Source organism: Bos indicus, chromosome 19, assembly GCF_029378745.1.
Source record: "Bos indicus isolate NIAB-ARS_2022 breed Sahiwal x Tharparkar chromosome 19, NIAB-ARS_B.indTharparkar_mat_pri_1.0, whole genome shotgun sequence".
Classification (NCBI taxonomy): domain Eukaryota; kingdom Metazoa; phylum Chordata; class Mammalia; order Artiodactyla; family Bovidae; genus Bos; species Bos indicus.
In genome coordinates, this window is record NC_091778.1 from 23,886,706 (window position 1) to 23,906,980 (window position 20,275).

Consider the following 20,275-nt stretch of genomic DNA (forward strand, 5'->3'; position numbering starts at 1 on the left):
TAGAGGAGGGTACCCTACTCGTAGAGTAGGGGAGAATAGGGTAAAGCAGGACTCTCATTCGAACCCAGCTCTTGACCCCATTCCTGTGTTTCTGCATGACACCACAGTTCAGGGGATCACGCCATTTCTCTGAGCTCTCGCTTCCCCCAGCTACAGAGGAAGGGTGGCAGCACCCATGATGCTTGTGCATGTGAGGAGACGTAGGGGACTTCCAGGGTTGGGCTCCTCGGGTGTGTGTGTGTTGTGGGCAGAGAAGTTACCATGGGGACCTCGGGGTAGAGGGATCTGGGGAGAGGTAACATTTTCGGAGAGCTTTCGTGCACCACTACTACTGAGCCCGGAGTGCAGCAGCTACTGAAGCCCGCACGCGCCACAGCCTGTGCTCCACCGTGAGGAAGGCACCGCAAGAAGCCCGCACACAACGAAGAAGAGTCGCCCCTCACTGCAGCTAGAGAAAGCCCAAGCAGCAACGAAGAGCCAGCACAGCCAAAAACAAATACACAGATAAAATTATTAAAAAGAAAAGTACTAAGGTACGAAGGAGTGCCAGGTGAGGAGGGATTAACTGGTGAGAGCAGAGTGGACACCTTTTCTGAGTTCAGCCCCAAGCAGCCCACTCTACCTACTTAGAAGGAGTAAGCGAAGTGCCCAACAGCAAAGGAGGCACAGCCCCCTGGGACCCAGGACCCAGAGGGCCACCATCCTGGAACCTCATTCTCCCATTTCAACACAGGCAACATCTGTCACCATCATCAGACACTCTAGTCTGGACAACAGGGCCCTCATCCTGGAGTCAAGCAGGAGCCCATGAACGTGGGCACGTTCCCACCACCATCACAAAAAAGTCACACACAGGTGTAAAAGCCACTGTTTCTAATTAACCCCCAATGCAACAGCCACAGAACACAGCCGGCCATGGCCCACTAGAGGCCAGAGGGACAGTTCCAGATGGCTCCCAGGGTGGAGTCAGGATACAGAGCAACTGGTGTCCCTCCGTCTCAGGTCCTAGGATGGGCCTGATGGTCACAGAGCAGGCTCCCTGAGGTGTCTTCTCCTGGAAGGTGACCGTTTCAGCCACTGTTGACTCAAGGGAGATGGTGGGCGTGGGGCCAGGCTGCACCCACACAGCGCCTGGAGAATGCTCTCTGAAGACCCCCAGGCCAAATTCTCCAGAATGTCTTGATTCCGGCTCCGCCTGCCCCCACTTCTAGGTCCCAGGGCAGAGGGGGCAGATCTCTGGCCAGCGACAGCAAGCGAGGATAGGGGCAGATGGGATGGACTGGGCATGGACTGCCCTGCGAAAGTCTGTGACCAAGCTCCTCTACCAACTGCCAGCCCTTCTCAGGAGGGCACGTTGGGGGCATGAAGCCTGACTTATGAGCAGAAGCCAACGTGGGTGCAATCCTCTGCTCAGACCCTGAAACTTTCTGGGCTGGATTCCTTGAGCTGGGGGTGGAGGTGGGGGTATGTGTGTGCGGTTGGCAGGACATACCTCAACCTGTCCGCAACAACTACAGGAGAGCCTGGGTGGAGGGCTCCTCTATCCTGCCTACTTGGCCACTGGCTTCTGCTGAAAGCAGGGATCTCAGACCCTCTGCCCACCCCTCAAGGGGACAGGCAACAAGATGTCAAGACTCCTGGGACCCATGCTCTGTGTGCCAACCAGTCTCTGCAGCCTGTACGAATGGGAGCATCTCCTCCGCCCAGCCTAAGGCCCAGGGTGGCGTGACAAGAATGCAGGCCTGTGCCAGATGGGGCATGTGCCTGGCAGGCCTGCCCGGGCGGGGCTGGAAGCGTGTGGGCAAAATTCAGAAATGAGATGCGGGAGGGAAGGTCCTTCCCGCATCCAGGGGACTGCCTCTAGATCTTCACTGTTGACAAACTAGCTGGTTTCACGTACACCTCAGCAACAAAAAAACCTGTATTTAAGGGGCCCATTCCAGAGATCTAGACTGAAGAGAGCAGAAGAGGGTGGCCAGGGCTCCCCCTAAGAGGTGGAGGATGCCGCTGCCTCCTCTGGGGGCTGGGCTGGGCCCCCAGCTCCTGGCAGTGGTGGGCAGAGCTGGCTGCCAGCTCCGGCCTCTGCCCTGGATTCATTCTAGCCCGGCTCAGATCTGTGGCTGGGCTTCATCCAGTGGGTCCTCCTCCAGGAAGGAGAAAGGCTGGATCTGCAGGGATAAAGCAGGTGGTGAGTGGAAGGGGCAAGGGCAGGTTTTTGGTCCATGCCTTCCGTCTCTCCCACCCCCCAGTGGATGCAGTGGTGGCAGGGTTTGCGGGGCTCCTTGGCCCATGGCCTCAGGGAGCCAGCGATGGGCTCAAGTCTCCTGGACTAGCCTTCCTTTTGTGTTGTTGCTCTTTAGTCACTAAGCTGTGTCCAATTCTTTTGTGACCCCGTGGACTGTAGCCCGCCGGGCTCCTCTGTCCATGGGATTTCCCATGCAAGAACACTGGTATGGGTTGCCGTGTCCTACTCCATGGGATCTTCCTGACCCAGGGGTCAAACCCAGGTCTCCTGCATTGCAGGCGGATTCTTTGCTGCTGAGTCAGCAGGGAAGCCCACCCTTCCTGTTACCCACCGGTATCTGTTACCTTGAAGGGTTTGCTTATCCCCACCACAGAATGTAGGTTGTTGCTATAGTAAAAAAGGAGAAACTGATCCTCAGTCTCAGGGATGTCGCTGATGTCAATGTACACCTGGAAAGGACAGACAGATGCAGATCAGCTCTATGGCCTCAGGCCCCATCCAGCTCTCAGTGACTAGGTATCCACCTCTCTGTCTCTTCCAGAGGGCAGAGGAGAGCTCAGGCAAGCCCCCCTGCTGGCGAGGTGGAATACCTGTCTCAGGTAAGGGGGAAGGTACCTGGTTCAGCCTGTCACTGAAGGAGACCTGGTTGTCCTTGACCCAGACATAGGAGACATAGTCATTAATGTGGCGCAGCCCCACCTGTAGGAGGGGGGGATCGGGCGGGCGGTCAGTGGTTTGGGAGGACACGGGACCCATGTAAAATCCTAAGGAGAGGATGGTCTCATTTCTGAGGCTGGCATCATAGCATTATCTGCCTCCTCCCCTTCACGGCCAGCCCCTCGGTAGGCAAGGACTCCGGGTGGTCTCTATGCCCAGCTCCCATGAGCCCTCAGAATGGATAAACCACGGGGGTGCGGCCGATGGGCCCCGTCACCTTGTACAGGCCAATCCAGTCCCAGGGGCTGCTGAGGAAGTCTGCAGCCAGGCAGTAGCTGATCAGCAGGTCGTTCTCCATGGTGCATGGACCCTTGGGCAGCAGGGTGATCAGCGGAGCAGACACCAATGGCTTCAGCTACACACAGGGGTCAGAGGGGGTTGAAGTCCCACAGCAGCATCCCCTTCCCTGGGACGAGAGTCCTGACTGTGCCCTTCCAACAGGTCAGGGTCACCGCGGGGGTAGGGGGGCAGCCAGCGGGTGGGGTTAGCTCTCGCTAGGCTGCCCGGAGGGTATCAGACCTTGGCTGGCTGGCCGGAAAGAAGGGCCAAAGGCTGGTGGGGGATGGCTGGCCCCGCCAGGGAGGATGGGCCGGGGGCCGGGTGGGAGGGTAACCTGGCAGAGAGCCACGTACTGGGGAGGAGTGTGGGGGTGGGGGAGACCGCGGGAGCTGCTGACAGGACGAAGAAAGCAGCCAGGGAATAGCTCTCAGGATTCCACAGTTTCTGACCCAAAGGCCCAAATTCAATTTGGGGGCCTCTGGTGAGAACAGCCGGAGGCATGTGGAGGGACACAAGGATATAAAGACACACAAGATGAGGGCAGCCGGTGGCTCAAAGGGGACCGCACCGCCTCGGTCACTAGACGGCAAGATACAGGGGGAGGGGGCTCCCTCTGCAACACGAGCCAGACAGGTTTAGGACAAATGAAAGGCAGTCCTACCTCACATGGTAGGTAATAAGCATAATAGAACTCAGGAGTCCCCGGGGACAGTTCCAAGAGGTAAGGGAAACCTACTGACAAAGGGTTCCAACATGTTTTTGACAGACAGAGCCAGCCACGGCTCCTAAGAACAGGGGGAAAAAAAAAAAAAAAGAACAGGGGGACACCTGACCTGGGAGGAAAGGCAATCGTGTCCTCCTACAGGCCTCCCTGGGGGGCCTGCTGAGCTCTGAACCCAGGGCAGGTGGGTCTGGGATGTGGCCTGGCACAGCTGCGGCTCTGCCAAGTGCCAGGCAGCCTGGAGATTTACCTCCAAGTCAAAGGTGCAGGTGACGGGCTTATGGTCACTGATGGTGTACACCATGTGGCTGACGTAGCTCCTCAGGAACAGGGCAAAGGGGGCTGAGAGCTCGGGGGTCTGGAAGTCGGTCTGGGACTGCCGCTTCAGCCTCCAAAGGATGCGATCGGTCCAGGCAGGCTTGCGCTTTTTCTCACTGGGGGTGGGGGGAGAGGAAGAAGGAGAGAGAAGGCTCAGCAGGCCAGCAGGAAGGGACCCCCACAAGCTCCCTTAGAGCCCCTAATGCCAGGGCCTGTTAGCCACCATGAGATGCCCCAGGACAGAGCTGGAGCCCAGCCTGGTAGTGGGCAGGAGCGTACCCCGTGGAAGCAACAACAGTACATGGGTCTGTGTCAGACTCAGCCAAGGACCCTCGGTCTCGTCTACGTTTTTATGAATCAAATGGTGACTCAGAAACACTCTGTCTAAAACCTTTCTTACTTCTTGAACAAAAGCAGCTGCAGATCAAAGAGGCTGAGGTTTGGAATGCAGGGTTAGAGCTGAGCTGGAACTTGGCTCCCTCTCCGTCCCTGCAACTACAGATTGATCGTGGGAAAGGCAAGGGAAGTATTTAGGGAATCTCCCCACGTGCTTTCGACCAGGACCATTTATCCCTTCTTCACAGGTGGAGAAAATGGGTCTTAGAGGGGTTGGGACTTTCCCAAAATTGCCCAGCCATGGCATGGTGAAGCCAGGACTCTGGGCCAGCCAGCATGACCACAGGGCACATGCCCGTCGTTGCCAGGCTAACCCCTCTTGGGCCTCAGCTCTTCATCAGTAGAATGGAGATAACAGTAGTTACATCTCAGGGCTACTGAGATGGTTAAATGAGATAAAACACAAAGAGCAGATAGCGCCGTGCTTCCTACAATGCAAGCTGCCCACGAACACTGGCTCTTATGAGGCTTTCTTCTCAAGAGTCAACTGAGGACCTGCCATTCCCTTTCTGTACTCCCAGCTTCCCCAACGGGCATGAGAGACACCATACGGCCTGGTCAGATGATTCACCGCTTTAAAACTTTTAAGGACGGACTTCCCTGGTGGTCCAGTGGCTAAGACTCTGTGCTCCCAATTCCGGGGCTTGGGTTCCATCCCTGGTCAGGGAACTAGATTCCACACGCTGCAACTAAGATCTGGTGCAGTCAAATAAATAAATGTATATTTTTTAAAACAAATCCAGCAAAAACCTTTTAAGGAGTCTTCACTGCCTCCAGGATAAAGTTCAGGTCTCCAAATGTGACTTTCAAGGTGCCCAGGATTCTGACGCCCCTTATTGTACCATATCACCCACCTCCGCCCCAGACCCACCTGGCCCTGGTGACCCTCTCAAGCCTCTGGGCCTCTGTTCTTGCAGCTTTGCTGCCTGGCACTCCCTTTGTCGCAGGGGGAGGCCCAGTTCAGTGCGGTCGTTGTCATAAAGCCACCCCTGACCTCTCTGCTTCCAGAGCACGTCTACTGCTACACTCTATCGTGGTTTACTGCTCCCCACTCAGCCTATCAGTCAGCGTGAGCTCAGAAGGCAAGGAAGGGGCTCTTGGTGTCTCCTGTGTCCCCTTGGCACTAGCACAGAGCCTGGTATGCAGCAAGTACTCAACAGTATAGCAGTTAGTTCCTCACTTGTGTCCAGCTCTTTGTGACCGCATGGACTGTAGCCCATCAGGCTCCTCTGTCCATGGACTACCTCCAGGCAAGAATACTGGAGTGGGTTGCCATTCCCTTCTCCAGGGGATCTTCCCAATCTAGGGATCGAACCCATCAACAAGTGCTCATGAAAAAGAAAAAAAAAGTGCTTGTGAAATACAAATAACTAAAAAAAAAAAAAAAAAAAACCCAAGCTCACTCTCCTTCCTCAAAAATGCCCAGTCAATTTTAACATACACGACTTCACATGCTTATAGCTTGAAAGGCTATTTTTGTCTTCTGCTTTATTCACTTACTATTTTAAACAAACATTCCTGCCACACTTTCATCACTTCAATAGCAAAATGGCTCTCTAGCAATAGTGGCAGAACGGTGGTGCCCTGGAGGTGAACTTTGGCTCTAAAATCGGAGACCAGTTGGTGAAAAGTTCTGTCCTGTTAATGAAGAGTTCTGGGTTGGTGAATTTGGGGAGTGGTGCGCTTGGAGAGGGTATTGAAGCTCTGTTCCCCTTCCCACACCTTGTCTGACACATCTCTTCCATCTGCCTATTTCTGAGTTGCATACTTTTAAAACAAATCAGTGATCTAGTTTAAAAAAACAAAGTTCTGCCCTTGGCAAGTGACATCATCACTCCAAACCTCAGTTTCTTCAACTCTAAGATGAGGTGATAACAGTACTTACTTCAAAAACCTTATCGAGGGACCGTTCCAGAAGTGGTTAAGTGGCCACATCTCTTCCTCTCTGTGCTCCTGGCGTGTTTTGACCTTTCATGCTTCTGAAGAGTGTTCGTGGGATGTTGGAATGTGGTAATTCCATCCCAGAAACTACAGACACAAAATCTCTAATGCAACCTTGGACATTCAGTGCCTAGCAATTCTTGAGACTTGGTAGTGAACTGCATGAATGCACCACTCTCCCTTTCAAAGCATCCTCCTGCCCCCACTTCCCTATTATGGTCAGCAGCCCATACATGCAGTCCCGTCAGAATCCTCCCCAAGTCCTGACCACAGCCCCACTCTCCTTCCCCCGCAGGACCTCCGTCTGTCTCCCTTTCTTCCTTTTCCATGGCCTGGCCCACACTCATCACTGGGCACCTGTACTGTCCATTCTTTTGAAGACCTTTGTTGCTGTTCAGTCGCTAAGTCATGTCCAATTCTTTTTCGATCCCCACAGACTGTAGCCCGCCAGGCTCCTTCTGTCCAAGGGATTTCCCTGGCAAGAATACTGGAGTGGGTTGCCATTTCCTCCTCCAGGGGATCTTCCCAATGCAACGGTTAAATCCACATCTCCTGCATTGTAGGCGATTCTTTACCACTGGGCCACCAGGGAAGCCCTCAATCACCTTTACTGAGCCCTTATTATAAGACAGGAGACTGGGGAGGATCTGATAAATGGGATTGCCAAACTTCTTGAGGAGCTCGTTTAACAAACAAAAGACAAAGGAACAAATAAGCAGAATAAATATGTACAAACTAAATATATTCCCCCAGTTCTCCATTCCTGTAACAGCTAAACACGCGGCCGCTCCATGCATCACGTGGCTGTGGCAGGCACCTCAGACTGTTCTAATCTTCCTAACCCTGGGAGGGCGCCATGGGTCACATCTCCCTTCTTCTCCAGGACACTGACGCTGAGGGAGGTCAGCGAGTGCAGGGGAGCTGGGTGCCCTCACGGTGCTGGCCAGGAGTTAGCTCTCCTTCACCGCACCCATGTCCTCCCAGTCTGTCCCTCCGTGGCCGATCCCCAGCGTGTAACCAGAGTGGGGCCTCACTAATGCTTTTTTTGGCTGAATGGTCATGACTGAGAACAAGAACTTTTTTAAAATACTTTTCATTTATTTATTCCCGGCTGTGCTGACTCTTGGTTGCCGCTCGGCCTTTTCTCTAGTTGTGGTTCGAGCTTCTCATTGTGGTGGCTTTTCTCGTTGTGGAGCGTAGACTCGAGGGGGCGAGGGCTTTGGTAGTTGTGGCTCAGTGGTTGTGGCTCTCGGGCTCTAGAGCACAGGCTCAATAGCTGAGATACACGGGCTTAATTGCTCTGCAGCATGAGGGATCTTCCTGCATCACGGTTCAAACCCATGTCTCCTGCATTAGCAGGTGGATTCTTTACTACTGAGCCACCAGGGAAGCCCCCAAGAACTGTTTCTGGAGACAACAGGCACACCCCGGGTTACTGTGCTTTCTTATTAATACTTGGCTGAGATTGCGATTTTTACAAATTGAACGTTTGTGGCAAACCTGCATTGAGCAAGACTACTTGGAACCATTTTTCAAATAGCATTCGTTCCCTTTGTGTCTCTGAGTCACATTTTGGTAGTTCTTATAATAGTTCAAGCTCTCTTACGGTTATAACTGTTAGGTGATCTGTGACCTTTGATGCTACTATCACAGAAAGGGAGGACTTGCCAAAGGCTCCGAGACTGGTTAGCATTTTTTACTAATGAAGTATTTTAAAACTAAGGTATGTACATTATTTTAGATATGTTATTGTACACTCAATAGACTACAGAACAGTATAAACCTAACTTTTCTGTGCACCAGGAAACCAAAAAGTCTGAGTGACTCTATTGTGATATTTGCCTTACTGTGGTGGTCTGGAACCAATTCCACAATATCTCCCAGGCATGCCTGTGATATGTCTTTACTTTCTAAAAATTAAGACCCAGTAGCTCTGCAAGATTCTCCAGGCTTAAGAGCCTAGAAAACTTGAGCCAATTTACTGGCCCCAAAGGAGTGATGTGTTCCATTTTGGGGTCTGAGAGCATTTTCCTCTTGGCTCCCTATAGGTGGTTTCTAAGTGTCCCACTGAACTCAGGACTTGAGTCTTGCCTAGATTGATCGTAACATGCTCTGCTCACTGCCGAGCGGGGAGGTGAACTAGGTTCCTGTCGACTGTAACAAAACCCTACTACAATCCCTGACTTTAATAGGATTTGCTGCCCTCAGCCCCTTCACCCTCCCCTGTAACGGAGCCGACCTCGTTTCTCATTACATCTTGGCTCGGGTGCGTTGCCGAGGCTGGGTAAAGCTGCGAACCATGCCCTGCATACAGCTCAGTCCCTCTGTACAGTGGGGCAGCCCCACTCAAAGTGCCTCTCATCAGCGCTGCTGCTGAGAATGCCTGTCCTTTCTGTGAAACCTGCTGCCTCGCTGACAGTTCTCATTGACTCCTCATGGCTTCAGCTGTCCGCCTCCTTACCGTTCACTTTGCTGTCTTTTACCACTTCCACACAGAGTTCTGGAACCTTCTATTGGCCAGCTCCTGGACTTGAGAGTATTTTTTGGCTCTCTCGCTCTGGGTGGGTCCCTCTACTAGACTGGCTGCTCCTTAAATATCTTATCTTTTCCTTTTGTTCTCTCAGGCTCTCAGTTCAAACACATGGCAGGCACGCTGTGCTATATAACCAGGGACGGTCGTAAATCAGACCCAGCCTCTGTGCTCCGGGCATTCATAGCACAGCAAAAAAGGCACGCCATGTCTTAACAGACACACTGAACGCACGATGTGCAAGGCTTGCAGGCAGCACAGCAGCAGGAGAGAACTCCCGGCGAAACTGGCAAGGGTCAAGGAAGATTTTCCAGCAGAGATGATGCCTCAACCTGGTTTTCAAGGATGAATAACAGGCTGATCACACAGCAACGTTTCTCTTCCCTACATGGGGCTCCTGCCAACCGCAGGCACTCCCAGCTGGGGATATTTCAGTTGTGATGTCCCCCTGTAATGCCGTTGTTCCTGTCCAGACATTCCTTCATTTCCTGGGCTCCAGGCAAGGGGAAGCATGAGTCTGGATTCACACAGACCTCAGTTCAAATTTTTGCTCATCACTTATTCTGTTACTACCTTACTTAGACCTTCTGAGATACAGAAGGTCTATTTGTACGATTTGTACAAATCTTCCTTATTTGTAAGAAGTCAGTATCAACAGTGTCTACCTAATGAAGATACAGTAGGAATTAAGTGAAGTGATGCAGGCAAAGCGCTGTGCCCAATGCCTGGCCCGTGGTCAGCACTCAGCGATGTCAGTCACCGTGTGGATTTTATCTATCACGTAGAAATAACATCTGCCTTCTCCTTGGCAAGCTTTTTGCTATCCCAGCCCTGGGCTCCTTTCTGCTGCTAGCTGGCAAGACTGGCTGTGTGGGGACTTCCCTGGTGGTCCAATGGTTAGGACTCCACGCTTCCAATGCAGGGGGTGTGGGTTGGATCCCTGGTTGGGAAACCAAGATCCCACATGTACTGTATGGCACAGCCAAAAAATAGATACACATTAAAAATAAATACAATTCATAAAAAAAAAAAAAAAAAAAAAGACTGTCTGTGAACTTGGAGGCACTGCAGGCTAGAGGAAAGCATCGTGGGCAACACAGTCTGGAGAGGTCTAGCCCCGGCTCCACTATCACGAGCACAGCCACCTGGGGAAGGCCGTGAACATCTCTGAGCCCCTCTACACCGCCTGCATGACTTCCAGTCTCCTGCGGGCTTCCCTCCCATACCCAGGGGAGTGAGCAGGGTGATGCTTGGCTACACGGCCTGTGAGCCATTCTCTTCCTGTGGGCAAGTGTCAACTGGTAGAGGATCCCGGCTTGTCCCACAGAGGCCTGACAATCTCCATGACGATCCTCATTTCCAATGGATGGCAGGGGAGATGGACAGTTGCGGACCTGGGCCCGTGGGCCAGCGGAAGCCTGCCCTCTTCCCTACTTTCTGGCTTGTGCTGCAGCCCAGGCTGGCCCTCAGTTCCAGTGTCTGTGGCCTCCTCTTGTGTGCACTGCCCCTGACTGTGACCCCACTCTGTCTTGCTCCACACGCCTCAAATGGCTCACGCTCTCCCCTTCACTTGACGGGAGAGCCACACGGCTTCCGGCCCTGGGCCAGCAGGGCCCCCTCTCATCCTGGCCTGGCTGTGGACAGACCTACTCACCGCCTAAATCCGAGAGGCCTGGGCTGCCCTGGGGGCACCTCCTATCTCCCTCAGAAGACAATTCTGCTAGGGGAATACAAAGAGCCCCATAACGTGTAGGGGGTTAGTCTTCTTCAAAGAGATGAGGGTCCCTGCCCTAAATCAGGTCAGGGGCTTTGGGCTTGAGCTACTTTTGCCCCACTGCCTAAGTCTAAGGTTTTGGTGGTTACCTATCCCTTTCTCAGTTCTTTAGAAAGGCTTTCAGTAAAACTCCGACCTGAAGATCAGAATCTAAAAACAACAACAGCAGTTATCATGGTGCCTACTGGGTGCCAGGCACTAGGCCAACATGCCAGGTCTTATTTATTTCTTTTTAAATATTTATTTACTTGGCTTCCCTGGGTCTTAGTTGCAGCATGTGGGATCTAACCAGGGATCGAAACAGGGCCCCCTGCTTTGGGAGCTGGGAGTCTTAGCTACTGGACCACCATGGAAGTCCTTTGGTGGTCTCAATGAATCCTCAGTCCCATGAAACAGGCACTGTTACCATCCCCATTTTATAGACGGAAAAATTGAGGCTTAAATACTATGACCAAGGTCATGCTGCCGATAAAGCACAAACTGTGCTTCTGATTTCTAACCAGGTGCACTATCTCTGCATTGTTCCCCATTAACTGCCCCACTGACAACTCCCACTCATATTCCTTAACTAGTACTCAACCCACTCACAGCCAGGGCAGGATTACTTAACACCAGTGACTGGCTGAGCCAAGCTTTCTGTCCCCACCATCATCTGGGCAGGACCAGAAAGCCCTGAGGGGGCAGCAGGGCAGGAGTCTAAAGGATGCTGAAGTATAGTCCCTCCCCGATCTCCCTTGTCCTGCAGTCAGCAATCAGCCGTCTTCCCTCCCCTTTGGCTCTACCTGCCCCGGCCCCAGCTCCCCTTCCTGCTCCCTCCTGGGACAGCTCCCATAATCAGCATATCATCAGGGGTGCAGAGGCACCACTCCTGAGGAGTGATGGCTGGATCTAGTCCTGCTCCCCCAACACTTCTAACTGAAGGTGGCTCCCTTGATCACAAGGGCCAGCACGGTCTGACTTCCCAGGCCCAGATCTGCGACAGGCACATCCTCTCCCAGCGGGGCCCCCTCACCTGGTGTCATAGTTGTTGGAGTTCTTATCAAACTTGTAGGTGGGTGGGAAGAGCAGGGAGCCTTCCTGGAATTCCCGCAGCAGTGGGTCGTGTCTCTTGGCGATGCTGAGCTGGAGGAAAAGGGATTGGCACTTGCCATCGCAGTGGGGCAAGACTCAAACCTGGCGGTGCCCTCCCAGTCAGACTGCTCCTCACTGCCCCAGCCCTGTACCCCACCCCCAGGACAGCAGTTGAATGCAAACGCAAACATCACCCCCTCACGCCCACCCCATAGTCCCAGGGCAGAGAGCCGCCTGCCACTTCCCAGTCCTTGAACCACAGGGACCAGGCTCTGAATTCTATTTCCCTAGGAGCCACTAGCAGAAGTGTATCAGAGGGGAGGCTGGGGTAGGCAGGGTATCCCAATGGGTGGTATCTCATCCTCCAGGAGGCAAGTCAGGTTGGGAGTGGGAAAGACAACAGGGACATTGAGGGCTGGTGCAGGGCCAGCAGGCCAAAGCCCTGCTCGCTCCCTGACCTCACACACACCTGGTGCTGGAGCGCCTCCAGGTGGAGACCAGGCTGGCCAGATAAGCCTGACTGCCCCACTCCCAGCAGCCAAGGCCTATTAGACTCTGCCCTGCCTGGGGTCAGGGACTTTTGAAGGCTTGGGAAAAGAGAACGGGCGCTAGGGAACCTCCCCACACCTCCTGTTGATCTCCCTGGCCTTGGGCTCAGAACTCTCCTCTCTTGGGCTCAGATCCCCCCTCTCAGATACCTGATCCTTCTCCCACAGGTCACTGTAGCGCTGATTTTTTATGGATTCTCGAACAAAGTGCAACCCGAAGTCCTCAATCCGAAAGTTCATGTCTCCAAACCAGAGAATGAGGCTTCAGAAAGAAAGGAAGACAGGCAGCCTGAAGGTCTGTGATGGGGTCAGAGCAGGCAGGAGACCACAGGGGCTCTGACCGCTCACTGCAGGGCTGCCAGGGGGCAGAAGGCTCGGGGGGCGGGTGAAAAGCCAGAGGCTGAGAGAGGATCAGGTAAAGACAAGGGCGGGCCCCAACGGGCCTGTTCTCCTGGCCCCACCGGCCATTTGAGCCAAAAGGACCAGCACTGAGGGGCAAGTGGCAAACATGGAGCAGGCTCTAGCCCTCCCTCCGTTCCCCAGCCGGGTACCCGGCACCAGGTGCCCCAGAGGGCACACCTGAGAACCAGCCCTTCCTGGGGACCTCAGGAACCACAAGGTTCTTGACCTGGGATGTTTGGAAGCATCCAGAATTTCTAGGCAGGACAGAGGGGCCAGGGAAAGGGAAGGGGTCCCAGACCCCAGGCAGGCAGAGCTGGAGAGGAGACAAGGCATCAGGCAAGAGGCTGAGAGAGGGCGGGAGATGGGGGCAGACTGCCTCTGGTGGGGGAGCAGTGACCGGGCAAAGCAGGCTTGCGGGGCTGGCCTGGGGGAGACGGTCGGGCACAGTTCACAGCAGCACGCTCACTCGTGGTCCAGGATGTTGGGGGTATCCTGTGCCTCAAAATTCTGCATCTCCAAGATCCGGTCAAAGTGCTCCAGCCGCTGGTCATTGTTGGCCATGTGGGGGGGCAGGTGGCAGTTGATGATGCTGACATAGTAGCCGTAAAGCTTCAGAAAGATGTTGACACCCCCTTTGTTCCCCTGGTAGGTGGGCAGGAAGGGGGGGGACACACCTCTGTTTTCCCATCTGGGGCCTGAGGGCAGATGGTCTCAGTTCCTGTGGGATCTCCCAGGGTCAGCAGACACTCACCTCCGCAGAGCCCAGCTCACCTACCTGCCGTCCCAGGGACACTAGGCCCCCCAGAGGAGGGAAGGCAGCTATGCGGGGCACTGGCCTGGACAGAGTGCCAAGATTCATTTCACCCCCTCTTTTCAATTCATTCATTCCCTTTTTCAGTTGCCCAGCTCTAAAGCCCTCAGCCCTACCCCATCCAGTGAGAGAAGGCCCCCAGCTCCTGACTCAGAAAACAGCTCAGTCCTTACCCAGTACCCGAAGAGGCCGGTGGGGGTGGATTTAGTAGACAGGACCTGGATAAAGGGCAAATGCTGGTACTTGGCAAAGATCAGTAAGAGGAGCCCTTGCATGCGGACACTGGAGACCTGCGGGACAGAAGGGTGACAGTCATTCATGTCCCTCTAGGGCCTGTGCCGGGAGCCCTTGAGAGCCCTGAGCCACATGGATGTCCTGCCCCAGGGGTCTACGGCATCTCAGTGCCGATGGAGTCTCAGCTGCCAAATGAGGCAATCTGGGGGCTCTGCAGCGGGTGGAGACATCCCACCAACAGGAGGGCACTGACTCTTCCGCTCCAGCCCACGTATGGTGCCCTTCTCCCTAGTGCCCTCCTGAGCTCCCACGGGTACCGTGCATGGAGGGGCTCAAAGAACTTCTGAGATGCTTTATGGGAAAATGGCTAAGGGCCAGATCTACGTTCAGAAACCAGCTCAGGCTGTTAGTATTTGATGCCGGACAAGTCTATTTTCTCATCGATAAAGCAGGAATCTATCTTAAAGATGCTGGATTAACTGGTAGTTCTTGATATTAATTTTTACTTTAAGGATTCTTGAAAGTAAATGCAGAGAAGGGACATGAGCATGAGAGAGCGGGAAATACTCTGTATCTTGATTTGATGGGTGGCAGCGTGGCTACATATACGAATAAAAATCCACCAGACTCTACACTTCATTTCTCCATACATTATAGCTCAGGGAAAAACAACTAAGAAAACGCTACTGAAAAATAATACAGACTATGGGCAGCTGGTGTCCGTGAATGCCACGCAGAGGGGATGAGAGTGAGCACAGAGGACGAGTCGCAGGTTGGGGGAAACAGCTAATTCTGGCCAACTTTTGAAAGAAGGGTCCCTGTTCTGAAGAAGGACTGAGGCTCAAGGAGACTAAGGAACCAGCAGGACCACTTTGAATAGCAATGTCAAAGGCCCAGGACTGCCAGAATCCCCTCGCTCAGCGGCCGTGGAGGTGGGGTGGGAATGGGCCTGTGACCCTCTCACAGCTTCAGGCTGTCTACACCCACCACCCGAGTAGCTATTTCCGGAGCATGAGGTGCAGAGGCCAAGGAGGAAATCCCCGGGTGGGGAGCATGTACTGGGGCCTTCCAGGAATTATGAAACTTGATCCCACAGGCCAGGAGCTTTGGGATGGTGGAAGAGTCAAGGGAGGGGGAACCCTGAACACAAGACGGAGGGAGGGAGGCGTGAGCACCCAGAGCTGGGCACAGGTTGCTACAAATGTGTCCCCGACTTCACTTTCCACCCCTATCTTGGTCTCTCCCCTTCGAAAGCAAATAGGACAATGGGAGTGGGGAAGGGCTGGCTCCTGGGGGTGGTGGGGGCTGACTCCCAGGGAACTGAGAAAGATTTGGGAAGAGTTTCAAGATTAATCTGATCCCACAGAGCAGGTCTGGGCCACTGAGCCCCGCCCCACAGGCTAGAGCCCACTCTGAAAGAGGAGGGAAGTGGGGGTGGGGCAGGGAGGATGGAGGTGGGGGTGGGGCAGGAAAACTTCAGATTGGGAGAAAGGGTGGGGCTATGGGGAAAGGCAGGAGACTCCTAGGGGAAGTTTTAGTTGGAGGAAACGAAGGAGGAGGAGCTAAGGAAGGGACTAGAAGGAGGGAGGCTGGGAGCCTAGGAGCCCGCAAAGGGGATCAGCCCCAGGCTTCTCAACCTGTGGCCAGCAACTTCCGGCCCCAGGAACAGGCTGCAGGCAGGGCTCGCCCTTCACCTCTACTCTCTACTCTCGGCCGTGCAAAGGAGGGGTATTTGCTGTGGGTGCCTGCCAGGCCCTCAGGCTGGTCTCCCAGCCTCGGTAGGCCGCATGGAGAGAGTGAGCTGTGTCCATGCCACAGGATGAGCTAATTTCCTTGGCTCAAGTCCATCCCACCAATCCCTTGCCAGTGAGCCGAGGTACAAGGAGGCCTCCAGTCTTGGGAAGGGAGTGGGTGGTAAGAGACAAGTGATTTTGCCCTCTGAGAGGGGCCAGCTCCAAGTCTGCAGGAAGAGGCCCTAGTTCAATCTGGAGGGAGCCAAGGGCTTGGGGACTGGCATCTTTTAGCCTCAGCAGCAGGATCACATCTGATGTGACCTCCTGGCTCTGCCCGCCTCCAGAGGACTCACAGCTCTTGCCTCAGCACCTCTGGGCAGATTAGGGTAACGGAGTGAATTCTGAAGCAATCCAATCACCCAGGGAAAGGAAAAAAGGAATTCTGGTATTTCTGAGAAGCAATGCTTCTTGGAGGTATTTTTAGTGGGACTGTGTTTCATCTCTTAGCTGTGCAGGGCAGACAAGTAAGATTCAGCAATCTAGAGCATTCCTGCAGATTCTCCTATGGTCTAAACATTTCTCAAAGAAAAAAAAAGATTTCCCAAAGAATACTGGCCTTATAGACTGAGAACCCTTCTCCTCCACATGTGTCTCTTCTAACCTCTGAGTCTCTGAGGATTTGAGGTGCATGTCTCTTAAGATCAGAGGACACCCTCTGATACCAGCAGGAGAGTCATAGGATACCTGTCAACCTTCGAGATCACCAGTAGAGTAATAAAGTACAGTAGTTAAGGACACAGGTTATGAAGTTTGAAAGATCTGGATCCAAATCTGTCATGATCTCTGAGTCTTGGTTTTATCCATACAACACCTATATTTCAGAATAGTTAAGATTTTTAAATAATGTATATAAAGAGTTTGTTTATAATGCTGATGCTTTCAAACTGTGGTTCTGGAGAAGACTCTTGAGAGTCCCTTGGACAGCAAGGAGATCAAACCAGTTGATCCTAAAGGAAATCAACTCTGAATATTTATTGAAAGGACTGATGCTGAAGCTGAAGCATCAATACTTTGGCCACCTGATGCCAAGAGCTGACTCACTGGAAAAGACCCTGATGCTGGGAAAGATTGAAAGTGGGAAGAGAAGGGGGCAAGACAGGATGAGATGGGTTAATGGCATCACCGACTCAATGGACACAGGGTTGCAAAGAGTTAAACACGACTGAGTGAACAATAAAACACCACCACCAATAAGCAAGCCATGGACAGTGGCAATTATTATTATACTCTGAGATTTCAGGCTGGGTCTTTGAGTAGAGACTGGAGGCTGGGGGTGGGGTAGGCAATCAGGTGTTACTAAGCCCTGCTGCATCTCCCCAAGGAATTCTCCCAACCTGAAAAATATCAAGGTGTTAAACTAGCCCCTGGGGTCCCAGCTCAGCCCCAGCTACTTCAGAAAGACACAAGGCAGGCAGGAGCCCCAGGGAACCAGGTGCAACTGGGGTTTGGGTCTTTAAATAAAAGGGTAACAGCATGAAAGCTGGACTGGGAGACAAAGGACTAGGGATTAGTAATAAGAGGTGAGACACATTTCCCAATTGCCCACGAACTTGCAAGTTACCTTGACGAAGCTCAGAGGGGAAAGCACGTCCATGAAGTAACTGCTCCATGGGTCTTCAAAGGCAGTGTCGGAAAGGAGGCTCATGATCCCACAGTTCAGTTCCTGCAAACTGCCCATCCCAGATCAGAGGCCTGCCCCCTGGCCTGTAGGGCCCTGCCTCTGCTCCAACATCCAGCACTGTCCTCAGCCGACTGTCCAGCGCTGGGTTCTGCCTCCCCTGTGGCTACTGCTCGCCAGCCCCTTGCCACTGCTGACCCAGGACAACAGATGTGGCCTGGCTCTGATGCAGGCTGAAAGTTCTTGGCTTTCACACTCCAGGGCGAGGGCGAACAGGTTATAGTGGTTCCCTGTGGGGACAACTTGGGACTGGTCAGGCTTACCTGATCCTGATCTCAGATATAGGCATGCGTGACAGGTCCTGTGGACACCTACCCAATGACATATATGTCCAGGTCCAGGTCCAGGTTGTTTAGCTGAAGCAGATCACTGAGGTCTGGAGGGGGTGCTGCAGAGGCCACGTTCCACGTCACAACATGTATGCTGAGAAGGGAAGCCATGGAGGAAGGAGGATGAGACCTCGTCCAGGTAATAGACTGGGGGCTGCTCCTGCTAAGGGCTGGACCATAATCTGTTGTAGTCAGAATGGGGAAATGTGTGTTTTTCTGCATCCACTGGAAGGAACTGGGGCACTGAACTACAAGCCCTTCATCTTCAAGCCCTCTGTCCCTTGAAGCAGGAAATGCCCACCCTGGATCGGCTCCTCCGTGCAGGTATACAGCTGCCCACGGCTGGCGGCACCTGTGCTGCTGACACCAGCAGAGCTGCCAACGAGCGGTGCCGAAGGTTTTGGAGTCAGGCAAGGGAAGGGGTGTGAATGGGGTGGACAGTGAGGACTTTATTAATTCCAATAGTCCTTCATCTGTGGCTCGGTCAGAAACTTCCCACCCCCCACTCTTCAATCCATGGGGTCCCAGGACCACCAGAAAGATCCTAGAGGTTCAGTTTTCACCTTGTGAGAGGCCTGAGTACAGCAAGACAGGGGAATTTCAGAGAGGCTAACAAGATTCTAAATAACAGGTTTCCCAACATCTTTCTCAAGAGTCTACCCGATTTGGGGAAAAACCATCAGTTGGATAACATCCAACGCAGCTTCATATAAACCCCAGGGAAACAACAGATCTAATCAGCAGCTCTCAATAACACTGGCTTCCTCAGAGGCTCAGGGGAAAGAGAGACTTGAAAATCTCTTCATTTGAACAGTTATAGCAGTGCTCCTGGGAAGCCCCCAGACTGCCGCATACACAGAAGGCAGGGGCTAAAACCCCACAGAGACCAAGAAGAGCCAGCAAGCCCCAGGTAAGTCCTAGGCACACCATTAGGAGGAGGATGTGTAACAGCAGAAGATTTAAAATGGGGGCGAGAAGAAAAGGGCAGGATTTCTCCCAAACGTCTTTTCTCCACCAGATCCCCATTCTTAGACGTTCAAATTCTAAAAAGCACAACCTGAAGAAATTCTTGGCCAGTTTAAAGCAACTTCCTGCCGTTCCCTTTGAATATCAACAAAACAATAGGAAAACCACCTTCCCAGGCACCCAGCCAGAGGTTCTGCGCTTCGTTTGTTTACGATCTCCCCCTGCTGTCCAACGGAGGATTAAAGGGTAGCTCTTTTACTCCAAGGCTCCTTGTTTTCCTAAGGACCTCCAGAGCAGGGATTTCTTGTTCCCACTGTTAGGTCCCACGATTAGCAGCAAATCCTTGCATCGTGACTGGCACTAAGTTGGTGATTAGCGTTGTTAATGAGCAAGCATGAGACCAAGCTTTTATCACTTCACTAAAGGATCTTATCTAAATCTGATTGTGGACTTCAGGAGGTCATAACGGGATCAGGCAGATCCCATGATGTATGTGCTGATCTAAAGAACAAGGTTTCTACTCTAGATCTAAGGAGAGAATGCTTTGTTATAGCTTTAACTTCAAACAGTCTAACACTGCTGCCTCCTCCAGAATCTAACTGGGACACCTGCTAGGGGCGCCGAAGTGGGAAAGAGCTTGGAGGCCTGAGTTTGGAGGAGGCGCGGGGTTTGAGCCCAACATAGCCCTCTTAGATACTGGCCTGGGAGAATGTGAGAGGCCTCTGAACTAGAAGCAACCTATTGGTCTGGCCCCTTCTCTCCCAGTCCGGTTCTGGCCCAGACCCGCAGCACTGATTGGGTCGGAGGTAGCGATCCCGCCCCGGGCAGCCGGCAGCCGCCTTCCTCACCTGAGCGTTCTGCATCTCGGCTCGGTCCGTGGGCTCATGGCCTCCATCGTCCCCACGCAGTGGCCCGGCCGGCTTGAACCTCGCCGGTCCTGGCCCGATCGGCTCTCTCTGGGAAGCAGGTGCTGGTCCGCTCACACTCCCGATTGTTTTTCTTCCGGATTCCGACCCTCCGACTAGGCTTCCGTAAGAGGCGGGGCCGGCGCGCACGGAGGACTCTGGGTGGCGGGTCCGCAGGAAGAGGCAGGACTCTCCAAGGAGCGGGAAACGGGAAAAGGCGGAGGGAAAGGGGCCTAGGGGACCGGGGACGTAAGAGAGGCGTGTCCCCGTATCAGCAGAACCCGACGCAACACTGCCCGGCCCGCGGGGCGCGGCGGCCTAGACTCCGCCCCCGAAGCTCCCAGGCTGCCCCGCGCGAGGCTGGCCGGGAGGGGCTGTCCTCCGGCGGAAGTCGACGCCACGCCCTCCCCAGCGCGTCCTTTTTCACTATCGGCGAGTCGGGTGTCTGGGTCCTAGGGCACCTATTTCTACAGGTTCCCAACGCCCGGAGGGGCAGAGAGCGATCCGGATGGGACGCAGCCAGCCACTGTACGGCCTGTAATCCACTCTTGCCCCCCAGCTACAGGTAACCTCCCTCCTCTAGGCCACTGAGGGCCTCCAGTTCTCCACTTTCAACG

General features: G+C 53.6%; 1 protein-coding gene across 5 annotated transcripts; it reads right to left on the reverse strand.

The window, feature by feature from the left end:
- Window positions 1-858: 858 nt before the first annotated feature.
- Window positions 859-19,977, reverse strand: INPP5K (inositol polyphosphate-5-phosphatase K). 5 transcript variants are annotated; one of them, XM_019981933.2, is made up of 12 exons: window positions 19,602-19,975; window positions 17,774-17,881; window positions 17,342-17,450; window positions 13,927-14,043; window positions 13,409-13,551; window positions 12,691-12,802; window positions 11,934-12,043; window positions 4,213-4,396; window positions 3,180-3,317; window positions 2,861-2,944; window positions 2,590-2,694; window positions 859-2,168 (listed from the first exon to the last, which is right to left on the reverse strand). In XM_019981933.2, the coding sequence occupies exons 1-12, from the start codon at window positions 19,646-19,648 to the stop codon at window positions 2,109-2,111; spliced, it is 1,317 nt and encodes a 438-aa protein (XP_019837492.2). In that variant the 5' UTR covers window positions 19,649-19,975; the 3' UTR covers window positions 859-2,108. The 5 variants fall into 5 exon arrangements, with proteins under 5 accessions (XP_019837492.2, XP_019837490.2, XP_070628917.1 ...); XM_019981931.2 differs by having other exon boundaries at window positions 13,409-13,584; window positions 19,602-19,973; XM_070772816.1 differs by lacking the exon at window positions 2,861-2,944 and having other exon boundaries at window positions 13,409-13,584.
- Window positions 19,978-20,275: the final 298 nt, after the last annotated feature.